The 21,342-nt window shown below is 42.0% G+C and overlaps 1 protein-coding gene across 2 annotated transcripts in view; it reads right to left on the bottom strand.

Annotated features, from left to right (window-relative positions):
• Positions 1 to 21,342, bottom strand: part of LOC128492708 (A disintegrin and metalloproteinase with thrombospondin motifs 2-like) — a 236,005-nt gene that overhangs the window by 89,025 nt on the left and 125,638 nt on the right. For both annotated transcript variants that reach the window (XM_053465368.1, XM_053465367.1), the window contains exons 6-11: positions 20,132 to 20,288; positions 19,248 to 19,353; positions 12,438 to 12,581; positions 7,278 to 7,410; positions 6,726 to 6,839; positions 4,848 to 4,993 (exon numbers count right to left, since the gene is read on the bottom strand). In XM_053465368.1, the coding sequence (XP_053321343.1) occupies positions 4,848 to 4,993; positions 6,726 to 6,839; positions 7,278 to 7,410; positions 12,438 to 12,581; positions 19,248 to 19,353; positions 20,132 to 20,288 (800 nt within the window). The remainder of the gene's footprint in view (positions 1 to 4,847; positions 4,994 to 6,725; positions 6,840 to 7,277; positions 7,411 to 12,437; positions 12,582 to 19,247; positions 19,354 to 20,131; positions 20,289 to 21,342) is intronic.

Genomic DNA, 21,342 nt, shown 5'->3' with positions numbered 1-21,342 from the left:
CTTGTATGGGGAGCAATATTTTGCTGCCCACCCTGGTCGAATCTCCACTAAGCACCAAAATTGGCATCCCACCAATGCCATGGAGCTACAGTAATTTTGGGCTCTTACCCTGTGTATGGGCACCATTAAAAAGCCCACTATACACTCCTACTGGAGCAAAGACATAGTCGTGTCTAACATCATAATCCCCTACACTATGCCCAGGATGCGTTATGGAATGCTGTAACGTTTCCTGCATTTCAATTATAACAGTAAGGAATGCTTTAAATCTATCCAATATTTGTTTCAATTCCCTTACTGTATTAGCCTCCACCACTGCTGCTGGGAGACTGTTCCATTTATCTACTACCCTCTGAGAAAAGTAGAACTTAATCGGTGTAATCCGCAGTGGTAATCCGTAAACGTAAACACCACGTTTACGGATTACCACTGCGGATTACACCGATTTTCAACATTATTTCTCCTGAGGAAGCCGTGAGAACGGCGAAACGCGTTGAGATATAGAAGATTTGATCTGTATGTTCCTGATCCACTTCGTTGGACTCTTCATTTTAAATATTTGACCCGTTTGAACTCAACCATTCTGTAAGTGTTTTCTTATTTGCGCATACATCACCTAGGAAAATACTGCACCATATGGTTGTTGTCTCTGCTTTATACTTATAGAGCTTTTAAAGAATAAAGAACAGTTTTTTCAGAAGAGCTTCTTGTGCTGGCACCGTTTGTGAGTGCATTTTACACATCTACATATTTCCATTTTGTTGATCATACTACACTATTATATATATTTTCTCTTCCCATGTACATATGCGCCCCGATTTCTATTGGTTTTCGTATCGGAACGCTGAGAGGAGCGTTGTTGTTGGGCTGCGGCAGTTATACATTGGGGAAGTATTCTTTACGATTTTTTTTTTTCACACATTGATTTTCACACGTGTTTTGGGTGTTAAAGGCTTCGTTTTTCTGGTTTAATACAAAGTTATTAGTAAATATTAATTCATATGTTAACTATTTTTCATATTTAATAAAAACTATGAGAAAAAAGCCTTGCTTATATTTTCTTTTATTCACCAAACTGCCCCCAGTTATGCACATCTGACCCCCAGCTTGCCACTCTGCCACCAGATATGCCTTATACTCCTTATATGCCAGTGATATACAACTGAGCCCCCTGATATACCTTTTACCCCCAGATATGTTTTATGCCCTCCTGATATGCCTAATATCGATATGCCCTATATTCTATATGCCACTGTGCCCCCTGATATGCCTTCAAACTTCCAATATGCCACTCGCCCCCATTTATGCCTTATACCTCCCTATATGCCACTGTGCACCCTGATATGCTACTCCGGCCCCCATAAACGCATCGCACAGACAACCACCGGCTGACAGTGAGGGGAATCCAGGTCCCCTGCAGCATTGCGGGGGATCTGGATTCTAGTGTTATAATCCGATCTCTGTTTGAGGTCGGATTATATAAGGAGAGGAGTTTTTCAGAGCATTTGCTCTGGAAAAAACCCTTTTTATAATCGATAAAAATTGATTCGACTAATCGATAATGAAAATTGTTGTCAACAGTTTCATTATCGATTAGTTGTTGCAGCCCTATTTACATTACATCTGAGCCTCTGGCCTTCAAGTTTTAGACCATGACCCCTTGTTCTAACATTGCTCCTCCTTTCAAATAAGCGTGCCTCCTGTACTTTGTTAAATACCTTTAAGCATTTAAATGTTTGTATTGCATTCCCCTCTCTTTTCTTTCCTCCAAGCTATACATACTAATATCATTTAACATTTACTGATAAGTGATATGCAGGACAGAAATTTTCATTTTTGTAGCTCTCCTCATTGTGTCGATATCCTTCTGGAGATGGGGTCTCCAGAACTGTACACAATACTCTAGGTGAGGCCTGACCAAAGATCTGTAAAGTGGCATAATCACCTTCCTCTTTCTGCTGCTAATGTCTCTCCCTATGCAACCCAACATCCTATTTGCTTTTTAGGATGCTCCTAAGTCCCTCTTTTCTATTGTTACTTATAGTACAGTGCCACCAGCACTATATTCTGCCTTGGGATTTTTACATCCCAAGTGCATTATTTTACATTTATTAGTATTAACCCCTTCATGACAAAGCCCGTACATGTCTGGGCTCATGAAGAATCTAAATCTCTAGATACCATCAGTATCAACACAACCGACAAGAGCAGACTTCCCTACACAACTAAGACGTGAGATAACTACTAATGTACCCTAACAGTCGGTTCATACCACATAACACTAACCATATAATTGAGACTTTTGCCAAGCTAGTAAAAATTACATTGATAACTTACGTGATGGTAATGGAGAGAGTAATGCAGTAATAGACTTCTATTGGAGAAAAACGCCAAGATTTCCTTGCAAAAAACGCCAGAGTGTCAACATGCTGCGATTTTGAAAAACTGCCACAGAGCCCAAAAAAGCAGGAAAACGCCAAAGAGGACTGAAAAAACGCCAAACAGAAAAACGCCAAGTGGAAATGGCATTTTGCGATTTCCTATTGAAGAACAGCAAACATCTGGCTGCAGCGTTTTTTCACTAAAAAAACGCCAGGTGGCGCTATTGGCGTTTTTATGGGCGTTTTTAGCAAAAAAAAAACAAGTGGAAACCTAGCCTTAAGTAGAACTCTACCAAGTAAATGACATCAGGAGAGGGCAGATATTTGCCATTTATCCTAATCCCTTTTAGCTGGGTGAAACTTCTAACTTGTAAAGGCTGGAAAAACTGCCTAAGGTCAAAAAAAGCAATTTCCACAGAAAGGCTAAAACGCCAGAAAAAACTCCAGAAAAAACGCCAAAACGCAGGTAAATGCAGTGGCAGTTTTCTTGGCGTTTTTCCTGGCGTTTTTCATCAAGAAAAAAACGCAGGACAAAAACCCAAGTGGAAACCTAGCCTTAGCTGGGTGAAACTTCTAACTTGTAAAGGCTGGAAAAACTGCCTAAGGTCAAAAAAGCAATTTCCACAGAAAGGCTAAAACGCCAGAAAAAACTCCAGAAAAAACGCCAAAACGCAGGTAAATGCAGTGGCAGTTTTCTTGGCGTTTTTCCTGGCGTTTTTCATCAAGAAAAAAACGCAGGACAAAAACCCAAGTGGAAACCTAGCCTTTCTGCATTTAAACTCAGCAACTTAATTTGGGTGGGGCTGCTATTCAGGTCCTAGATTGTGCTATAAAGACCAAAAAATAATGAATAACCCCTTTGAAATACCCACCTACACAACATCTGTTAATAAAATAAAGATAAATACAGTGGGTAATGAATCCCAACTTCTCTCTAAATTGTCCAACTTCCCTCTGAATGTTCAGATTTTATTCCTGACTCTTTAAACATTTGCTCTGCAAGTGATTTCCACTGGTAGGATGCTTCTGTCCCTCTGCTGGTCAAATGGTCATATCCATATGAAATTCAGACCGTTTTTCATGAAGAAATTAGTTGTGTTACACTACAATATGCAGTGTACAACTAGTCAATTGGAAGTACTATAGCCCAGATTATTGTTCCTAATTACCTGCTTCCAGAGTTAACTTTTTACATACTGTTGGTATTCATCATTGTCTGTAGATGATGGTTGCTACCGGCTCCTGCGTGCTTCGAATCACTTCTGCAAACCAGGCTCACAAATTATGTTGCAAGGATCTTTCAATGCATTGCCACAAATATGATGGCATTCCTTGGACTGCATCAGTCATTCTTTCTGGCTATGGATTTCCAATTTGCAGGCTTTAATACCGTATATTTGAATCCACTATTGGATCACCAACCACCCCCACTTTTGCTCTTTACACAGATTCCTGTGACTGTCCCATGTCCACTTATCGCAGACTGTTCTTCTTCAGGTATGTTCAAACAGCACTTATCATCTGGTATTTCTACTCACCTTCTCAGAATTTTCTTTCACTCTTTCTTGAAATTAAAAGTCCAGTTTAACTGGCCTCAATTTGCTGTAACTATATCAAATGCAGGGCTGTTGAACTTACCCTGCATGGGACCCCAGCAGTAACACATTGAATTACTTACTTATATGCAATTATTTCAAGAAACTAGTGAGTTAGCATGTACATAGCCATAAATAACATCATACAACACGTGTCATGGTAACACAAGGACGTTTTATTTTAGTGAGAGAGAGGAAGATGCGTAGAAAAGCCCCCCAGCAGAAGTGGTAGACTCTAATACAGTAAGGAAATTTTAACATGCATGGGGAAGATATTTGGATGAATCTAATATGAGACCAAGGACTAATTAGGGGTTAGGCCTTTACGTCAGGAAAAACAGACTGACAAATGGTTATAATATGTCAAGAAATTCTTTGATCTATGTTTCTATGTCATCATTGTAGGATTTTTCAGCAATTATTTTTTGCAGCACAATGTTCTGATATCTGGATGTATTTATCTAAAGCCATACATAAAACCTTTTGGGTTTGGTAGAAAAAAAAATGATTTCTCAGTATTAACCTGCTATTACCATGTCTAGAATTTTCCAATTGCTTTTACAATAAGGATTTTTTCATAAAATCATAAATTGTACAGCACTGTGGTATCCAGTAGATTTTTACATAGTCCCAAACAAATTAATTACTTGAACATTTGACTGCTTACATCTAGTTCTCATTATGATGAATTATATTTAAGCATGTGGCTCCCATGATATAGAAAGGTCAAGCAGTTCTTAGATAGATAGATAGATAGATAGATAGATAGATAGATAGATAGATAGATAGATAGATAGATAGATAGATAGATAGATATATAGACAAATTAGTATCACATATCAAAATTATAAATAGTTATAAAGATCCTTACTGTGGATTGTCACAGCTGCGTGTTCGGTATCTCACACCTGTACCACAAGTCCTAGAACAAGAACCAAATTTACTCCACTGGCCCCAATTTCCATCTTGCCTGAGGATATCTGGAGTAAGCCATATGCAGTGACCCTTGAAGCAGTGCTTATGTCATAATAAAACAGGAAAAAAAAGAAAACACATGAACTATAGAAACCCTCACTTGTATGCATAATACAAACAAAGGCAACAATACTTTTATTTTAGTTAATGGGTCTTTTAGCAAGGTCTTGAAACCTAACTGAAAAAATACTTTAAGCAAATCCAACAAATATAAAACACACACCATAAAAGTAACCAATCCTTTAGCCAGAATAGTTTTTGTTACTATTAATCATTATTAGTGAAGTAAAAAAAATGCCTCCCCCCAACCTATTTTTTCTTAGGTGGTGTGCACAGAAAATTTCTCTTGTACAAAAATGTTCCCAGAGCCAAAATTTTGTGCGCACAATATGCTTCTGCAAACGTTAAATTTAAATTGTTATTCTATATTTTTGGTACAGCTCGCTCATGGTTAATAACACTACATTATAGTGTGATAATGTAGTATTAGTTACACAACAGTATTACTTATTGTAATGTTTTTTTAAAGGTGAAATTCTCACTGCATAAGTAAATTATGAGCGAATCACAAGCGGAGGCTCCAGGCCGCATAAAGGATAACAAAAAATTGGGAAAAACTGTTGTGCGCAGGGGCATACCCAGAGTATTTGGCACCTGGGGCGGATCCTGTACGTGGGACCCCACACACTCACTTTAAAACTGCATAGCTTCTATTGTTAGGCAAACATTGACAGGGGTACAGCATAACTGTTATCATTATTTACTACGGCAGACATTGACGGTGGTACAACATAACTGCTATCACTATATACTGAGGCAGACATTGACGGTGGTACAGCATAACTGCTATCACTATATACTGAGGCAAACATTGACGGTGGTACAGCATAACTGCTATCATTATATACTGAGGAAAACACTGACAGTGGTACAGCAGAACATCTATCACTATATATATATATAAATTAATATTGTTATCGAATTTTTCTGTCCAATTTTGGTGTGTTACTTACTTTTAATAAAGGTGTGGTTAACACACCAAAATTGAACAACAAAATATATAATTGCTACCAGCAATCTCACTCCTATCATGCCCAGGTAGCCAGTACATGCTGGAACCTGAGCATGATAGGAATATGATTACAGCCTCCCTATGCCATGCTACCCACTCCCCACACACTTACACATCCATGCTATCACACACACACACTCATTCACAAGCATTCAGTTTAAACTACAGCATAACACCCATCACTCTCACACACTTATTAATTCACTCTCACAGAATGTTTTCCTACCTTTTCTCACTTTTCCTCCTCTTCGTTCTTCCTCTTCTATGTCCTCTCCTTCCGGTGCAGTAAAGACGGTGGGCGTGGCTTCAGTGCTGTGCGCCGGGATCTGACATCAAATCCCGACGCACAGCATCAGTTGCCGCGCTCATCGCAAGGGAGCAGGATCGGAGGTATGTATTAACAGACCTCCCGCTCCCTTGATTGATTTTAAGCCGGTTGGAGGGAGATCCTTGATCTCCCCAACCGAGCTTGCTCCTCTAGCGGCGGACATTACTGTCCGTCTCTGGAGGGTTGCTGTGCACACAACCGGTAGCGGACTGTCCCTCCTTCGGTACGCTACTGGTTGTACGCACAATTTTTGTTCGTGTGCGCTCCCTCAGAAAGCTATGTGCGCGCGCACAAGCGCACAGCTTAGAGGGAACACTGCTCCCAATTATCAAAACTAGACTGTGTTGGGTATAAATGAATAGATCCACTCTTACCTTTCCATTTGCACACATTGTACCATCGAGTGGGGGGCCCTTTTTTGTCTTGCAGAAATAAGGATTATCTGGATGACTACACCAAAGCTGTTTGCAGGGATCAAATGTTCGAAACTACAAAAAAAGACATATGCATATTCCAATCAAATGTTAAAATTATGTTTCTATATATACTAAACTGAATGTTACATATGAAACAAAAAACATAAAGGTGATAAAAATACTAATTTAACATTATTGGTGCTTGCACATAGGTTGTGGTTGAAAGGAATACATTTCTAACCTTACACATTTTGCTCTCTTTATTATGTTATTACCAGGGGAAAAGGTAGTCAGAACGGTTTTGCTTGGAATGTGCTAGTTGATTTTTAAATTACACTGTTTGAAATACAAGCATGTGAACTATCATTCTTAAAATGATTCTTAAAATAAAATAAAAAAATATTTTATTACATAGTATTAGATTAGCAATTGTTTTAATGATGTTTCCCCGTAAAATACATCAAACTAATATCCTAAAATATAACCACCCAAAACAGCATTGATACTTACAGCTGTACACATCATGTAGCCCAAACCAAAATCGAAACGACATTGCTCATTCATAGAATATTGTATCCCAGGCAATTGCGGAAGGGAAGGCCAATCATGTGCAAACGGATCATCACGTAAGCAATCATATGAACTGCAAACCAAGAATGATTTTCTTATTTTATTTTCTCTACTTTGGCAGCAATCAATACACAAAAGATAGCAAACGGGAAATTCCCAAGCACCACTATGACAAAAATTAGCATATGCAAATCTTCCTTTTATAGCTGCGTACTTGAAGGAAGAGTATCAATTAAAGCCAGGGATCAAATAAGCCATATGATCTTATGCTTTCTCTCTACTTCCTACTAGGGATGCACCAATATATCGGTGGCCGAAATATACCGGTCGAAAAGGGCATCATCAGCAAAATGCCGAAATAAAAAAAGGCCGAAAATAATAGTCCGCAGGGGCCAGGCTGCTTACCTGTGCGTTGGTCACACAGTTTGTGAGCAGGGTCTTTTGTACTAGCCAGGAGAGGCAGTGAGTGAGAGATGAGGGGGGTGTATTGCTGTAAAAGGTGTGTGATTGCTGTTAACAATCATATATATTAATATTGTTATTTACTTATTTTTAATAAAAGTGTAGTTTATTTTTTTTTTTTTAAAGGTGTGGGGGGGTCATTTTTGGTTTCCACTAAGTGAATGCTAGATTTTTGGTTTCGGTCCTGAATTTTCATTTCGGTGCATCCCTACTTCCTACAAGTGTTCTTTATGAAAATAAAATAAAAGGCTATTTAATCCTTGGCACTAGTTAACCCCTTAGTGACAAAACCCGTACATGTACAGGCTCAAAATGCATTGTTTTCAATGGGTTTAGGGACCGCCCATTGTCCTTAAGGGGTTAAAGAGGAACTCTAAAGAGGACCACAAAAAAGTTAAAAGGTGGTTCCATTGGATATTACCGTATTTGCTCGATTATAAGACGACCCTGATTATAAGACGAATAGGTCTGAATATTAACTTAGGAAAAAAAAGAAGGTCTACGCGACGGACGCAGACAACCCCCGCTGCTAGCCACACCTCCTTCCGGCAGCAGCGGACGTTGTCTACGCGGATCGCATAGAAGTCAACCCGCTGCCCCGGCAATACAGCAGGAAGCACCGGTAAGTGTGTGTATGATGGGGTGGGGGAGGGTGAGACAGGAGGATCCTGGTCCCCTGCAGCGGTGCGGGGGATCTGGATCTTAGTCTCCTAATCAGACCTCTATTTGAGCATTTGCTCTGAAAAAAACCTTGTCTTATAATCGGGCAAATACGGTAAATAAATAAGTGTGACAATAGGTGCATTAGCAAATATACAGTATTTGTGAACATACAATACTGTGCAAAGGTTTTAGGCAGGTGTGAAAAACTGTGTACAAGTGTACTTAAAAATGGATGATCTCAAGCTTTATCCCTTTACTTCAGTGAAAATACGTCCCCCGATGTCCCAGCACTTACTGTCTGGGAAGCCCATAAAAGTGTGATCAGGGGTCACTACATACGGCTGTGCTCCCAGCAAAAGAAGGCGGCGGGGAGGGAGATCAGCTCCTTGTGCGCACGCATCGCGGTGCTAAAACAGGCCCATAAGACCTCTCTGTCCAGAGACGTCTTGCAGCAACTTACGCTTCTCCGTGGGAGGCTGGCCACGATCCTTAACGATAAACACCACTGCTCTTACTTACGCAACAAAGCGCTGTTCCGTGAACACGGCGACAAGCCTGGCAAGTATTTGGCACGTGCCCTCCGTCCGGACCAGACCGGTTTTGTGCCGGGCAGGGAGGCCCGAGACAGCACAATTCGTGCGTTTAATTGTTTGCACTATGCAAAAGTCACCTCTACGCCTACCGTCTTTCTCTCGACTGATGCGGAGAAGGCTTTTGATAGAGTTGACTGGTCATTTCTACTGGCTACTCTCCGCCGTATGGGTTTTGGTCCGGGGTTCCTCACCTGGGTCAGCTCACTCTACACGTTCGTCTCCGCATCAACGGTTCTCTATCTGACACCTTTCCTATCCGCAATGGGACCCGCCAGGGCTGCCCTCTCTCGCCGATGTTATTTGTGCTCTCCCTGGAGCCTCTACTGCAAGCAATAAGGCTGAACCCCGATATTAAGGGCCTACAGGTGGGTCACACCTCTCATAAACTCCTGGGATATGCGGACAACCTTCTTTTTACGGTCTCTCGGATCTCTCTTCCTTCTATATTGCGGGAGCTTCAGTTGTATGGTGCACTCTCCGACTTTAAGATAAACATGTCCAAGTCGGAGATCCTTAATGTCACCTTGCCTCCACAGGATTGCAGTGCTTTAAGTGCTGTTTTTCCTTGCAAGTGGTGCACCTCGAAGTTGTGATACCTGGGAATCTGGTTGTCCGCTGATCTCACTCAGCTTTATGCTCACAATTTCCTTCCCCTGCTGACGTCTCTGCGATCTGAGCTGCGAAGATGGTCTGGGCTTGCGATCTCCTGGCTTGGACGTATTAATACCTTAAAAATGACTGCTATGCCCCGACTATTGTACTTGTTTCAAACTCTCCCCATCCATATACCTCTCTCGTTCTTTGCTGCCGTCCGCTCTGCTTTTCTTGGATTCGTGTGGGGCCGCCGTTCCCCCCGCGTTAGCTTTAGTACGTTAATCCTCCCCAAGTCGAGAGGGGGCCTTGCTCTCCCCTGCCCTCGTACTTATTATAGAGCCTGCCACCTCCTTCGGGTCTTGGAGTGGGTGCATAACCCGTCTCAGAAGCAGTGGATTGGAGGATGCTCTTTTGGGCTTCCCTGCCCGGTCCCTGCCCTGGCTGGCAATTCCCATGGCCAACAGGCAGGCTTCCCATCATCCGTTTCTCAAGGCGACGCTTCGTGTCTGGCACTCCTTGCTGCGAGGCACCACGCTGTCTACCATCCCGTCGCAGCTCACCCCGGTGCGGGATAATCCGGATTTCCCACCGGGTATGGGTGTTGACCTTTTCCCCACTGCGATTGCGGCGAGGGGCTCCGGTATTCGTGCCTACCTGTCTCGTACCGGTCTTGCGTCTTTGGGGGACTTAGTGGCCCCGGGACCTCTGACCCTATTGGCCCAGTTCCGCTATTTGCAGCTTTTTCACTTTTTAGGTCCTTGAGTCGGCCCCATCATGTCCTCAGGGACCTTACCACGTTTGAGCGCCTCTGCGTTACCGCCTCGCTCCCTGCTCATGGCGTCTCCCTTCTCTACGGCCTCCTCCTGACAGTCTTGCATCCCGCTCCTCCCCCCTTAATGGGCAAATGGGAGTCTTCTCTGCACATGGTCTTCTCGGAGGATCAGTGGGAGAAGATGTGTGTTCTTACTCACCGCTGCTCCATCAGCAATAGGGACCAGGAAATGTCCTACAAGCTGCTCGCTCAGTGGTACCGATCTTCTGCTTCTACTGCACGCTACAATTCTGCTATGTCGGACTGTGCACTCGTATTTGCAAACCCTCTCGGACAACATTATCCCCTTTACCCCGGAGTTTTTGCTCCTTCATCACATGTCTTACCCGATTACTTGGTATAAAGCCTCTGTGATCCGCCACTTAGTGACTGATCCCCTTGCAATGGGGAGATTCTGCCCCTCCCACGATAGTGGTTTCAACGCGTTGCGAGGACACGGACCCTTGACGAGCTGATGTGTTCCGCCTCGGATGCAGTAGCTAAACATCTGCGCACCTGGTTCTATTCGATGCAGCTCCTTTCTGATTCTCCGGTCAGCTCCTTATTTGACACTCCACCCATGTGAACGTAACGGATCCATACTGGGCCTTCACCACCCACCCCCCTTTTTTTCTTTTCCTTTCTTCTCTTTTTCCCTTCCCCCCTCCTCCCTCTTCTCCCTTCCCCCCTCCTTCTAGGGAACCACGCACCTCCTTGCCATGCCCCACTTTTGCAACCGTATGTCCTACTTTTCGTGCATTATATACCGTACTCTTCCAAGTGGTCTGCTGCTGTGCCATGTGGTCTGTGTATGGGTTTCATGGTGACGTCTCCTCGTCATGTTGCCTGTAAGTTTTCACTAGCGTGATCTTATGCCTTGTCTTTTTGCAGTCTCACGTTATTTGCTGGGATTTCTCCCTTAATGTACTGATGTTACCTGCCGCTCGTGTGGGTCGCGATCACATGACTATGCTCATTTTGAATGCCTCGAATGTACTTCCCATACTTGTGGGTTTCACAGGTTATTATGCTCATGTATGCTACCTGCTATAACCTCATGCATACTATATTGGTGCCTGTGTTCCCTAATTTCCCTTCCTTGATTTTTCCTTTCTGTATCCCTGAAAACTTTGAAAATCTCAATAAATATTGATTTACCCTAAAAATGGATGATGCTGTTTTGAAGACAAAAGGTGGTCCCATCAAATATTGATTTGCTTTAGATTTTTCTTCTGTTCGTGCACTTTGCATTTTGTTAAATGATAAAAATAAACTATAAATACACTATTTTTTAAAGCATTCTTACTTTACATCATTTTTTCACACCTGCCTAAATGGTTTTCACGGTACTGTAGATGTGGACATATCCTGGTTGTTGACACATGCAATAACATTTTTATATTATAGTCATTGCAATTATTAAAGTAAACATTTTTTTTAAAAGTGTTAAGAATCCTGATGATGTTATAAATCATGAAGTCATTTTTGTGCCAAATGGCTGATTTTCTAAAGTAAAAAGTATTGGTGTTCAACTGATCCTGGACAATTATTTACTGTTGTGTAGGCTTAGATTTACAACTTCATTACTTATTCAATCCTGCAGAGTAACATCTGATGAATTATAAGGAAAGAACATGAGTATCTAGGTTACGAGGAACTACATTTTGGTCTTTTCTTTCATTCTGGTAAGACCATGCTGAAGATCAGTCCTCGTTTACCATTTACATAGCTATGACTATTTGTGCAAATGTGTTAGGAAACAAATGGTTATATAGGATTAAGTTCTGGGCTTGACCACTAGATTAATACATTGATTGAATATCAGAGATATTAAGCATCTAATGTAATGCAATACACAACAATATTTTTATTAACATGTTGTATAGCTTTAAGTCACCAGGTTTGGAGTGTTTGCATATTATAGAATTGGCTATGATTCCCCTGAGTAAGAAGAACAAAAACACAAAACTTGCTTACTTTAAATAACGACTTAGTTCTTGTTGGCTACACCGGGACCAATGAAAGCGATGAAATGCAGCTTGCACAAGGGGTGCCATAATACTTCCCATTCGGACTTCATCTCCACATCTATTTCCTTGGCCATCGTGTTCCATACCTAAGCTAGAATATGCATAAATATTACATCATTAGGGCAATGCAACAGTATGATAAGTAGTAGATCACTCACCAAGGCTCCTATTAAGTAGTGTGTGCACATCTGTAACTGAAACACTAACAATTTACAAAAGAAAGAATTCTCTCACACCAAAGGGAGAACATATCCAGACTTTTTCTGAATTGCGGCATAATAAACAGCAGCAAATCAGTAATATGCCCATGTTAAGGGGTACATTTAAAATATTACTAGGACTAAGTTATTATTTGCATGAAACTGGTGAATTAAGTACTTCAACTAAAGTCTGGGTATTTTAATTAATCATTTTGACAGTCCTTCCTTCCTGTCTTTTTTCATTTACACCAAAAAATACATTGTTAATGCAGTACTAGACATCTAAGTAAGGAAATATTTGCAAGCTTAAAAGGGTCTAAATTTTTATAATTTTTTTCCATAGCGGAAGCTGCGGGCCTGCTGAGCCGCATAGACATCTGCACAGCCCAAGAGTGCCAGTCCGGCCCTGGGTGCACGCCTGATGAATGTCACAAACACAGCATACTAAAGGTAAAAACCTTGCAGATTTAAAACAAACATGCTAGAAATATATTAAAAAAATCTAAAATCCACACTTAAACCAAAATTTTGGGCAAATTGCATAGGGAAAACCATCATGACTATTGTTTTATATATATATATATATATATATATATATATATATATATATATATATATATATTTTTAGATATTTTTGATAACAAATGTTGGACTATACTTGGTATCAAACAAAAACATAATTTGTAACAATAATAAATATATGGTAGAAATGTCAAAAAGGCTCCAGGGTTTCAGAAGAGTGTCACCTTAGTGTAGCCATAAACATTGATAAATATATTAAGATGAAACAAAAAGCAGACACATTACACATACTTTGATTAAAAACAACCAAAATAATATCATACATTTATTCATATGTATATACTGTAAATCAGTTGTGTTGCTGGGGAAGGGGCTCCTAAAACTGAAGCTCTGAAGGTCAACTCCATATCCCTAAATCATGGGCGGATCCAGGGGCAACGGGGCAATTGACACCCCCTTGAGAAAGGGGGCAGCATCAGGCTTGGCTGCCAAGAATTGGGACCCAGGCACTTATGTAACTGTTGAAGGTCCCATCCGGTGCTTCTAATACAGCCACATGGGACCTGCTGTGGCTTTTACAGCAGCAGACCACCATTTACTGCGGCCCCTTAGGAAGAAAGATAAGCAGGTGCAGGCATGGCAGGGGCTGATAGAGAGAATCGAAGGGCTTAGGGGAAATGGCAAGGACTGAGAGGGGCACAGCCGGGGCTGGTGGGTTACACAACCTTTTATGTTGGGGAGTTTAACCTTTTTATACCAGGTCTTGCACTTCCTCAAGATGAGTTATGGCTGTAGCAGCTAGTCCTGCCATGTGCCTATTATACTTCTTGATGCACTCTGGCTTCCTAGAAACCCCAGCTCTGCCACAGGCAGGGAGGGGCACAATGCTCTTGTCATAAATGGCGTTAAGCATGTACACATCTTTCCAGTGTCTAAACTTAAATGGCAGCAGGGCCTCCTTTTTTAGTCTGTGCTAGCTGTCCTGGGAACACTAGTATAAAAAGTATCCAGGTAGAGATCTTACCTTTTGTTAATTAACAGCCCTTTAGGATCCCACACAATTTTATTACTGGTTCCCAGATGTTCTGGGCAACCGGGATGGTCAAGGATATAGTCCCCTGAAGACCTCCAGGCCATGTTGCAAAATGTACCATATTTGCTCCATTATACAAAGCTCTGACCATAAGACTAAGTTTCAGATCCCCCGCAGCACTGCAGGGGACCTGGATCCTCCTCTCTGGTAACCTCTGCTGCTGCCGGCGCTTCCTCTGGGGGCTTCTATGATGGAGCGCCGGAGTGATGTGACCTTCCGGTGCCCTGGCGGAACTAACAGTCAGCAGAGGTTGTCTACATGCATTGATATCCACCAGCTGCCCCCACTAGACACCAGGGAGTCTGAAGTACAAGGAACGAGTCTGGGGAAGCATCGGTAAGTTGGGGGGGGTGCAGAGTGGCATATCGGGGGATATAAGGCATTCCTGTAGGAAGAGAGGCATATAAGTGGTTAAAAGGCATTTGGGGGCGGGCAGACTGGCATAATGGGGGTTAAAAGGCATATCATGGAGGCAGAGTGGCATATAGGCAGATATAAGGCATATCTGGGGGGCAGAGTGGCATATAGGCAGGTATAAGGCATATCTGGGGGGCAGAGTGGCAAGCCGTTCGGCAGATGTGCATAACTGGGGGGCATGTTGGCAAATAAAAGGAAATAAAAACAAAAAACGAATTTTTCTCAAAAGAAATAAATATGAAAAATAGTTTACATGTGAATTCATATTTACTAGTAAAACATTTTTTTCTATAGGGTAGTCTTATATTCAGACTTTTTCTTTTTTTCCTAAATTAATATTCAAATTTTGGGGGGTCGTCTTAAAATTGAGCAAATAAGGTATTTAACTGGATCCTGGGGCGTTCCCTAGACAGCCCGGTGGCCCTAGGAAGAGCCCACAACGCACTGAGACTGTGCCGATCACCTGCAGATGCACCATGGCATGTATTGTGCTCTGTCCACAGTTTCACCATAAAATCAGACATCATGGAGAAGGCAAGGTCACACTTAACCTGGGACTTCAAAGTCGATATCAGCATAACCCTCCATAACCAATGGGCACTAAGACTGCTTACACAGGCCCTTATGAAAAGAAGAATAAGATACCACTGGGGTCATGAGGGAAACTATATACATCGGGTGTCACTACTGAAACGACAGCGAGCCTCCAGGATTGCTGATCTATCTCATCATATCACGGAATTGGAGGCAGATCATAAGCGCCTTGGGGGGGGGGTTTCAGGAGCTGGTGACACTCTGAACGCCAACATACATTGGGCATTTACACGCTCCACAGCATTATTCTTTGAACACGGGAACAAATCTGGGAGGCCCAGAGAGGGAGACTATACTATAAGTAGGAATCTCGAGCAGGGGTGGAGGCTAGGCAGCGGGATATTAGTAAATATTTAAAAGCACATTAAAAGAGAACTAGAGGAAAAAGCCTTGTCTGTGATGAAGACCATGCAGGCAGGGAAGTCACCTTCATGGTATTATAAAGCCTACTGGCAAAACCTAGGCATGTCCTTTGTGGCCTTTGATTAATGCCATTCAGGATGGAGGAGGATTCCACCCTAACTCCCTGGAGGCCTCAATCATTGTGATCCCAAAGGAACGAAAGTACCCACTAGACTGTCAAAGCTATAGACCAGTATCCCTTATAAGTGTAACGAAGTGTTTGCTCAGCTGACCCCTGACAGGATTTGTGCCTGGCAGAGGGGCTCAAGATAGCACATTTAGGGTCCTGAATGCCATCCACATGGTTAAGACCGTGGGACAACCAAGGGACAACCCTTCCATTCACGGAATGCCCTCCAAGTACAGTGTCAGGATTCCACCCTACCAACCTGGACTATCCTTTCCTCTCAGCAGCACCCCTTTCTAGTTACTTGGGACAGCTGAGCCACGTTACCCGAGTTGTGCCCTGCCCTTTATATACCTGCTCTGCCCTTGAGTCTGGGCCTTCGCATTTGTATGCTTGGGTCCCCGTTAGTCTGCTTGCAGCTAAAGATCTCTTGCTTTGCATTGCAAAGATGACCCTCAATTGGATGGACTCCCCTTCACGTTGCTGTATGGCGGTGAGGAAATCCCTCTTACTGTTCACATGTATGACCCATACGCGTCTGGAGAAGCTATCATAGCCTGGTTATATCGCTATTGTAGCAAAACATCTAACCCACAGAAGGTGCAGAATGAGATGGGGATTTGGAACGGTAAGATGAGGTTCCTTGTCCAGTTAAAAGAGCACAAGGAAGGGGTTGGTGGAATAGTGCACCCCACCCCAGAGTTTCTTAATCGATAGCAACAGGGGATACTGTTTCTACCCAGCCGACCCTAGGCCCCTATGCAGGAACTGTGGAGAATGGGGCCACCTCACTGCTAGCTGTGATAAGTCCAGGTTGTGCAATGAATGTGGCAAGCCAGACCATGTGTATAAGGACTGTTCCAGTAACGTCCGGTCCTGGGCAGATATGGCTGCTGAATGGCCTGGGAAATTAAATCCAGGTCCAAGTAAGCCCTCCTCTACAGCTGACCCGAAGGAGCCTGTAATGGTGATGCCGCCACTGGATGATCCTGCTGTGCTGGTTGCAGTGGGATCGGTAATGCCAAGCAATCAGAAGAAGGAACAGGCTGTTTTCCAATGGATCCCTCCCCAGTGGTGGGTCCTGCAGATCCCAATGTGATTTAAATCCCTGTGCAGGTCCTTCTACCAGCCATTGGAGCCGCATTCCTGTGGGAGACCTTGAGAGCAGTCCTGACGACAGAGGTGGAAAGTCCAGCAGTGAGATCTCACCATCAAGTCTGGGTTAAGTGTTAACTACAGCTGTCATAGAGGAGACCGTCCAATCCCTAATCTCCATTAACCCTGTACATACAATTGCTCTGATGGAAGCGGATGTGGATTATGCAGCTGGTCCCAAGCCTAAAAGGGGGAGGTCTGACAGTGAATGCTGTCTGGCACCCCTTCTGGAGGCTGAAGTGGCAGGTGTTGCTGGGATGGGACTTTCTCTGTCTGAGCCTTTTCGGACTCTGAAGGTGAGAAGGACGCTGATACAAAACACTAGACCTCACACTGGATCTCACTGTTGCCTCACTTAATGTGAGGCGTCTGAGGAGCTCTGTCAGAAGGGCTGCTTTGTTTGTATATTTACAGACTCTAAATGTGGACATCGTTTTCTTACAGGAGTGTGCAATAGATCATGGGCTTTTTTTATGAACATTTAAAGGACTGGATCGAGGGGCCCTCTTACTGGTCCGGGTCTGGGTCAAATGATAGTAAAGCCGCTGGGGTTGGGATCCTTTTTTAAAAACAAAATGTGGTTTTAAAATCTTTTATTGAAATTGCTCCCGGGAGAGCATTTTTAATTGATGTTGTTTTTAAAGATTTTAATGTGCGTCTTATGAACATATATGCTTCACCAGTTAAGAATGAAAGAATATAAATTTTAGAGCTTATCTTCTTCATTGTCACAGGTTCTTCCCCTCTAATAATAATTTAAGTTTAGGAGGTGATCGTTGAAGTCGGTACTGGCACGTCAATTGTCACTAACCTGATGTTAGTGCATGATGTGCCAGAACCGGCAATTGTCATTAAGGGGTTAAAAAGGTTTTAGATTTTAAAGGTAAACAAATTATTTTTAATGCCTGGGAAAAGCACTTGGAGGAAGGGGAGAACTACATTCGCTTATAAGTTTTATAAGTTTAGGAGGCGATCAATGATCACCTCCTAAACTTCAATGGTGTTAATGATTTTGCCACTCGCAAGATGGTGGTCGTCCTGTGAAAAAAGTTGGAAAAGTTCGCCAGAGGATCTCCAGAACTCTGGCTCCACTTGCAGGTTGAATACAGGTACTGCATTCAACCATGCAAGTAAATGGAGCCCAGCTTTCTAATCACTATATGATTAGAAGAATATTTAAGAAAAAAATGGTAACATTTAAAAATTACTATGCATCAGAGGAACTATCCAGTTCCAGCAAAATGTAAAAAAAAGTCCAAAAATTATAAAATAAAAAATAAAGATTATTATTATGAGCAAGTGCTAAACTTAGCGCTGTATCTTCCCAAAAATCTTGACATGGAAAGCGTCAAAGTAAAAGCATTTCAAATACCCAAGGGGTGTCTAATTTAAAAAAAATGAATGGTTTGATGGGGTAAATTGGAGTGGCCGGGCTCAAAGATAGGGCATAGGCACAGACTGACCAAAATAGGGGAAAAAAGCGCACTTCCCAAATGTGGCCTTTTAACCCCAAACACCAGACAAACCCTGTAAATTTATACCTGAAGTACAATGTGTGTATGTGGGCGGGGGATGCCAAAAAAATACTACCACAAAGTTTGCCAAAGGCTGGTAGTAGAATTAGTGCAGGAAAAGGGTTAAAATACTAGCATTTGAAATACCCTGGGGTGTCTAGTTTTCAAACATATATGGTTTGATGGGGGTAAATTCAACTGACCGGCTTCAACGATGTCCCAAATAGCACATGGAGGGAGAACAAACAGTTTTGAATGAAATGGTTTTGAAACAGCAGTATGTTACTTGTGCGTATTGCCCTATAACTTGTGTAAAAAAAAAAAAAGCAAAAAAAACATCTAACATCAAGACAAATAGAATCTATTTAGCAGGTTTTTAATAGCTTTCTCAAATAAAAGTAAGAAAAGGTTTTGTTTTTTTTTTACATTTTTCACCATGATGATGTGATCAAAATAATGGTACCTAAAGAAAGCCCTTCTTGTCCTGAAACTCTGCCACACACATGTATTTTGTGTGCATTTTGTGTGCATGTGTGTGGCAGAGTTTCTTTACTCCAATACTATCAAATCTGCCATGGGCTCTAGCCCAGAATCTTTTGCAGACCTAGCAATGCCCCTGCTGTTAATACTCATGAGATTAGCTACAGCAAAACATAAAGGCAGCAAGATCTTTGTATGGTGCAGTGAAAATAAAAATATATGTAAACTACAAATACACAGCTGTTTTACTTACACATGACCAGTCTCATGAGCCACCACAAATGCTGAAGAAAATCCATCTTCATGATTCAGTGTGCAGCTTCGAACAGGATGGCACATTCCTGTTACTGGAGCATAACCTATAAAATAATTGAGAACCATGGATATATTTACATAAAATTATTGACTATTACCTATTGAAGAGCATATGTTGTTTAAAATTAATTTGTTTATGACGCATTAAGTCAAGAGTAACAACATATACAGTATCTCACAAAAGTGAGTACACCCCTCTCATTTTTGTAAATATTTCATTATATCTTTTCATGTGACAACACTGAAGAAATGACACTCTGCTACAATGTAAAGTAGTGAGTGTACAGCCTGTATAACAGTGTAAATTTGGTTTTCCCCTCAAAATAACTCAACACACAGCCATTAATGTCTAAACCTTGGCAAAAAAGATATAATAAAATATTTGCTAAAATTTGGAGGGTGTACTTACTTTTGTGAGATACTGTACATGCCTCATAAGCTTTCAGCTGTATTTATTTTTCCTGTATATGTGTAGCATTCTAAAGTATCTGTTATCAACCTTACATATTTTTGGGATTTGTAGGACAATAGGGAGGTGTTATCACAGTTCATATGATTACTACTTTCTGTAAAACTTAACCCCTATCAGACAATAGAGTCAGTTTTAGGGTCATGGCTAAGAGGTAAGGATCTATACAACAACATAGGAGATCCACTAGGCACTATTGTTGCAGCCAAAAAAAACATAGGAAGACCAAGCTGAAGTCACAGAACATTGTAATTTCTCTCTGCCTATGTGACCTGGCATGGGAAGGAGGAACAGGGTTGAATTCTATAAAGAGTCCAAAAAGTCCCGAAACATTATTAAAGTGAATATTTTACCTTGCATGCCAGATGGCCCAAACTCCTGCCTGGTAAGAAATATTGCATGATCATGATATTCTGCATGTTGACTATCTGGTTTCTGTTGCAGGTATGCCCATCGGCAGACATTTTCCAAACTCTGGGAAGGATTCCCAATCTCAATTAAACTGGCAGACTAAAAAAAACAAAAAACATTACGAGTAAAAACTACTGTTACTTACAATCCTGTAAATGTAACATATATATATTTTTTTCCGCATAAATATTAGACTTGCGCATTCGTCTTCGGGCGAACATGAAAACAAGCACGAAGAGGCCGTTTTTTTGTTCGTTCCGAAGGAACGTAGAACAGAATACAGTGCCGGCAAACCATAGGCGAAGAAGAAGACTCGATTCTTCGTGATCGTCTTCGTTTTTGCCACGCAGCCGCCAAAATTTCAAACAGGAGTGAGCTGATCCTCGTCTCTCCAATCAGCTCACTCTTGTGACGTCACGCTAAGGGTCTCGTCCAATGCCTGTGCTGCTGTTTTTTTGAATTCTGAAACCGCCTTTATAAGACCAGAGCTTGCCTGAGAGATCCATTCATTTTTCGCTGTGACTGCTTTGGCAACACTGCTGTGCTGTATCTGAGCGTTACAGAGAGAGATTGTTCTGTTCTGTGTGAGACTGGTAAGCCTCAGCCTGCCATTTCTCACAGTGTACTGTGTTCAGTTCTACATCTACTGAATTAATAATTGTAGAAGTAGAGGAGATGAGTGGTCAGGAATCAGATTCCTCAGGGAGCAGTGTACAAATGACTAGTGCACAATTTTCCCCTGAGCCTCCACCCCAAGCAGTAGAAGCAGCACCCAAGGCACACTCCAAGGCTATGCGTGCCCCAATTTGGGAGCACTTTGAAAATGTTGAAGAAGGGCGCTATGGAAAGTGCAAACATTGTGGGAAGCTAATAAGCAGAGGGAAAGTGTCTGGCCATTTTACCAGTGCTAGCATGAAGCATCACCTCAGCACTCAACACAACGCTGTGCTATTGGGGAAAGATGTAGAAGTAAAACTTAGTGCAGGCAGCATAGCTGGTGGCCGTAGAAAAACCCCAACAGCTGCTTCTGAGCCAATAGCAGCAGCAGTAGCAGTTAGTGCTGGCAGCCAGAGACCAAGGCAGGTTAGAGCACTGCATGTCCAGCCCACCTGGAACAATTTGTGGCATTCCAATCAAAAAGGTCAATGTCCAA

This window comes from Spea bombifrons, chromosome 4 (assembly GCF_027358695.1).
Source record: "Spea bombifrons isolate aSpeBom1 chromosome 4, aSpeBom1.2.pri, whole genome shotgun sequence".
Lineage (NCBI taxonomy): Eukaryota > Metazoa > Chordata > Amphibia > Anura > Pelobatidae > Spea > Spea bombifrons.
This window is presented reverse-complemented; position numbering and strand designations above follow the sequence as displayed.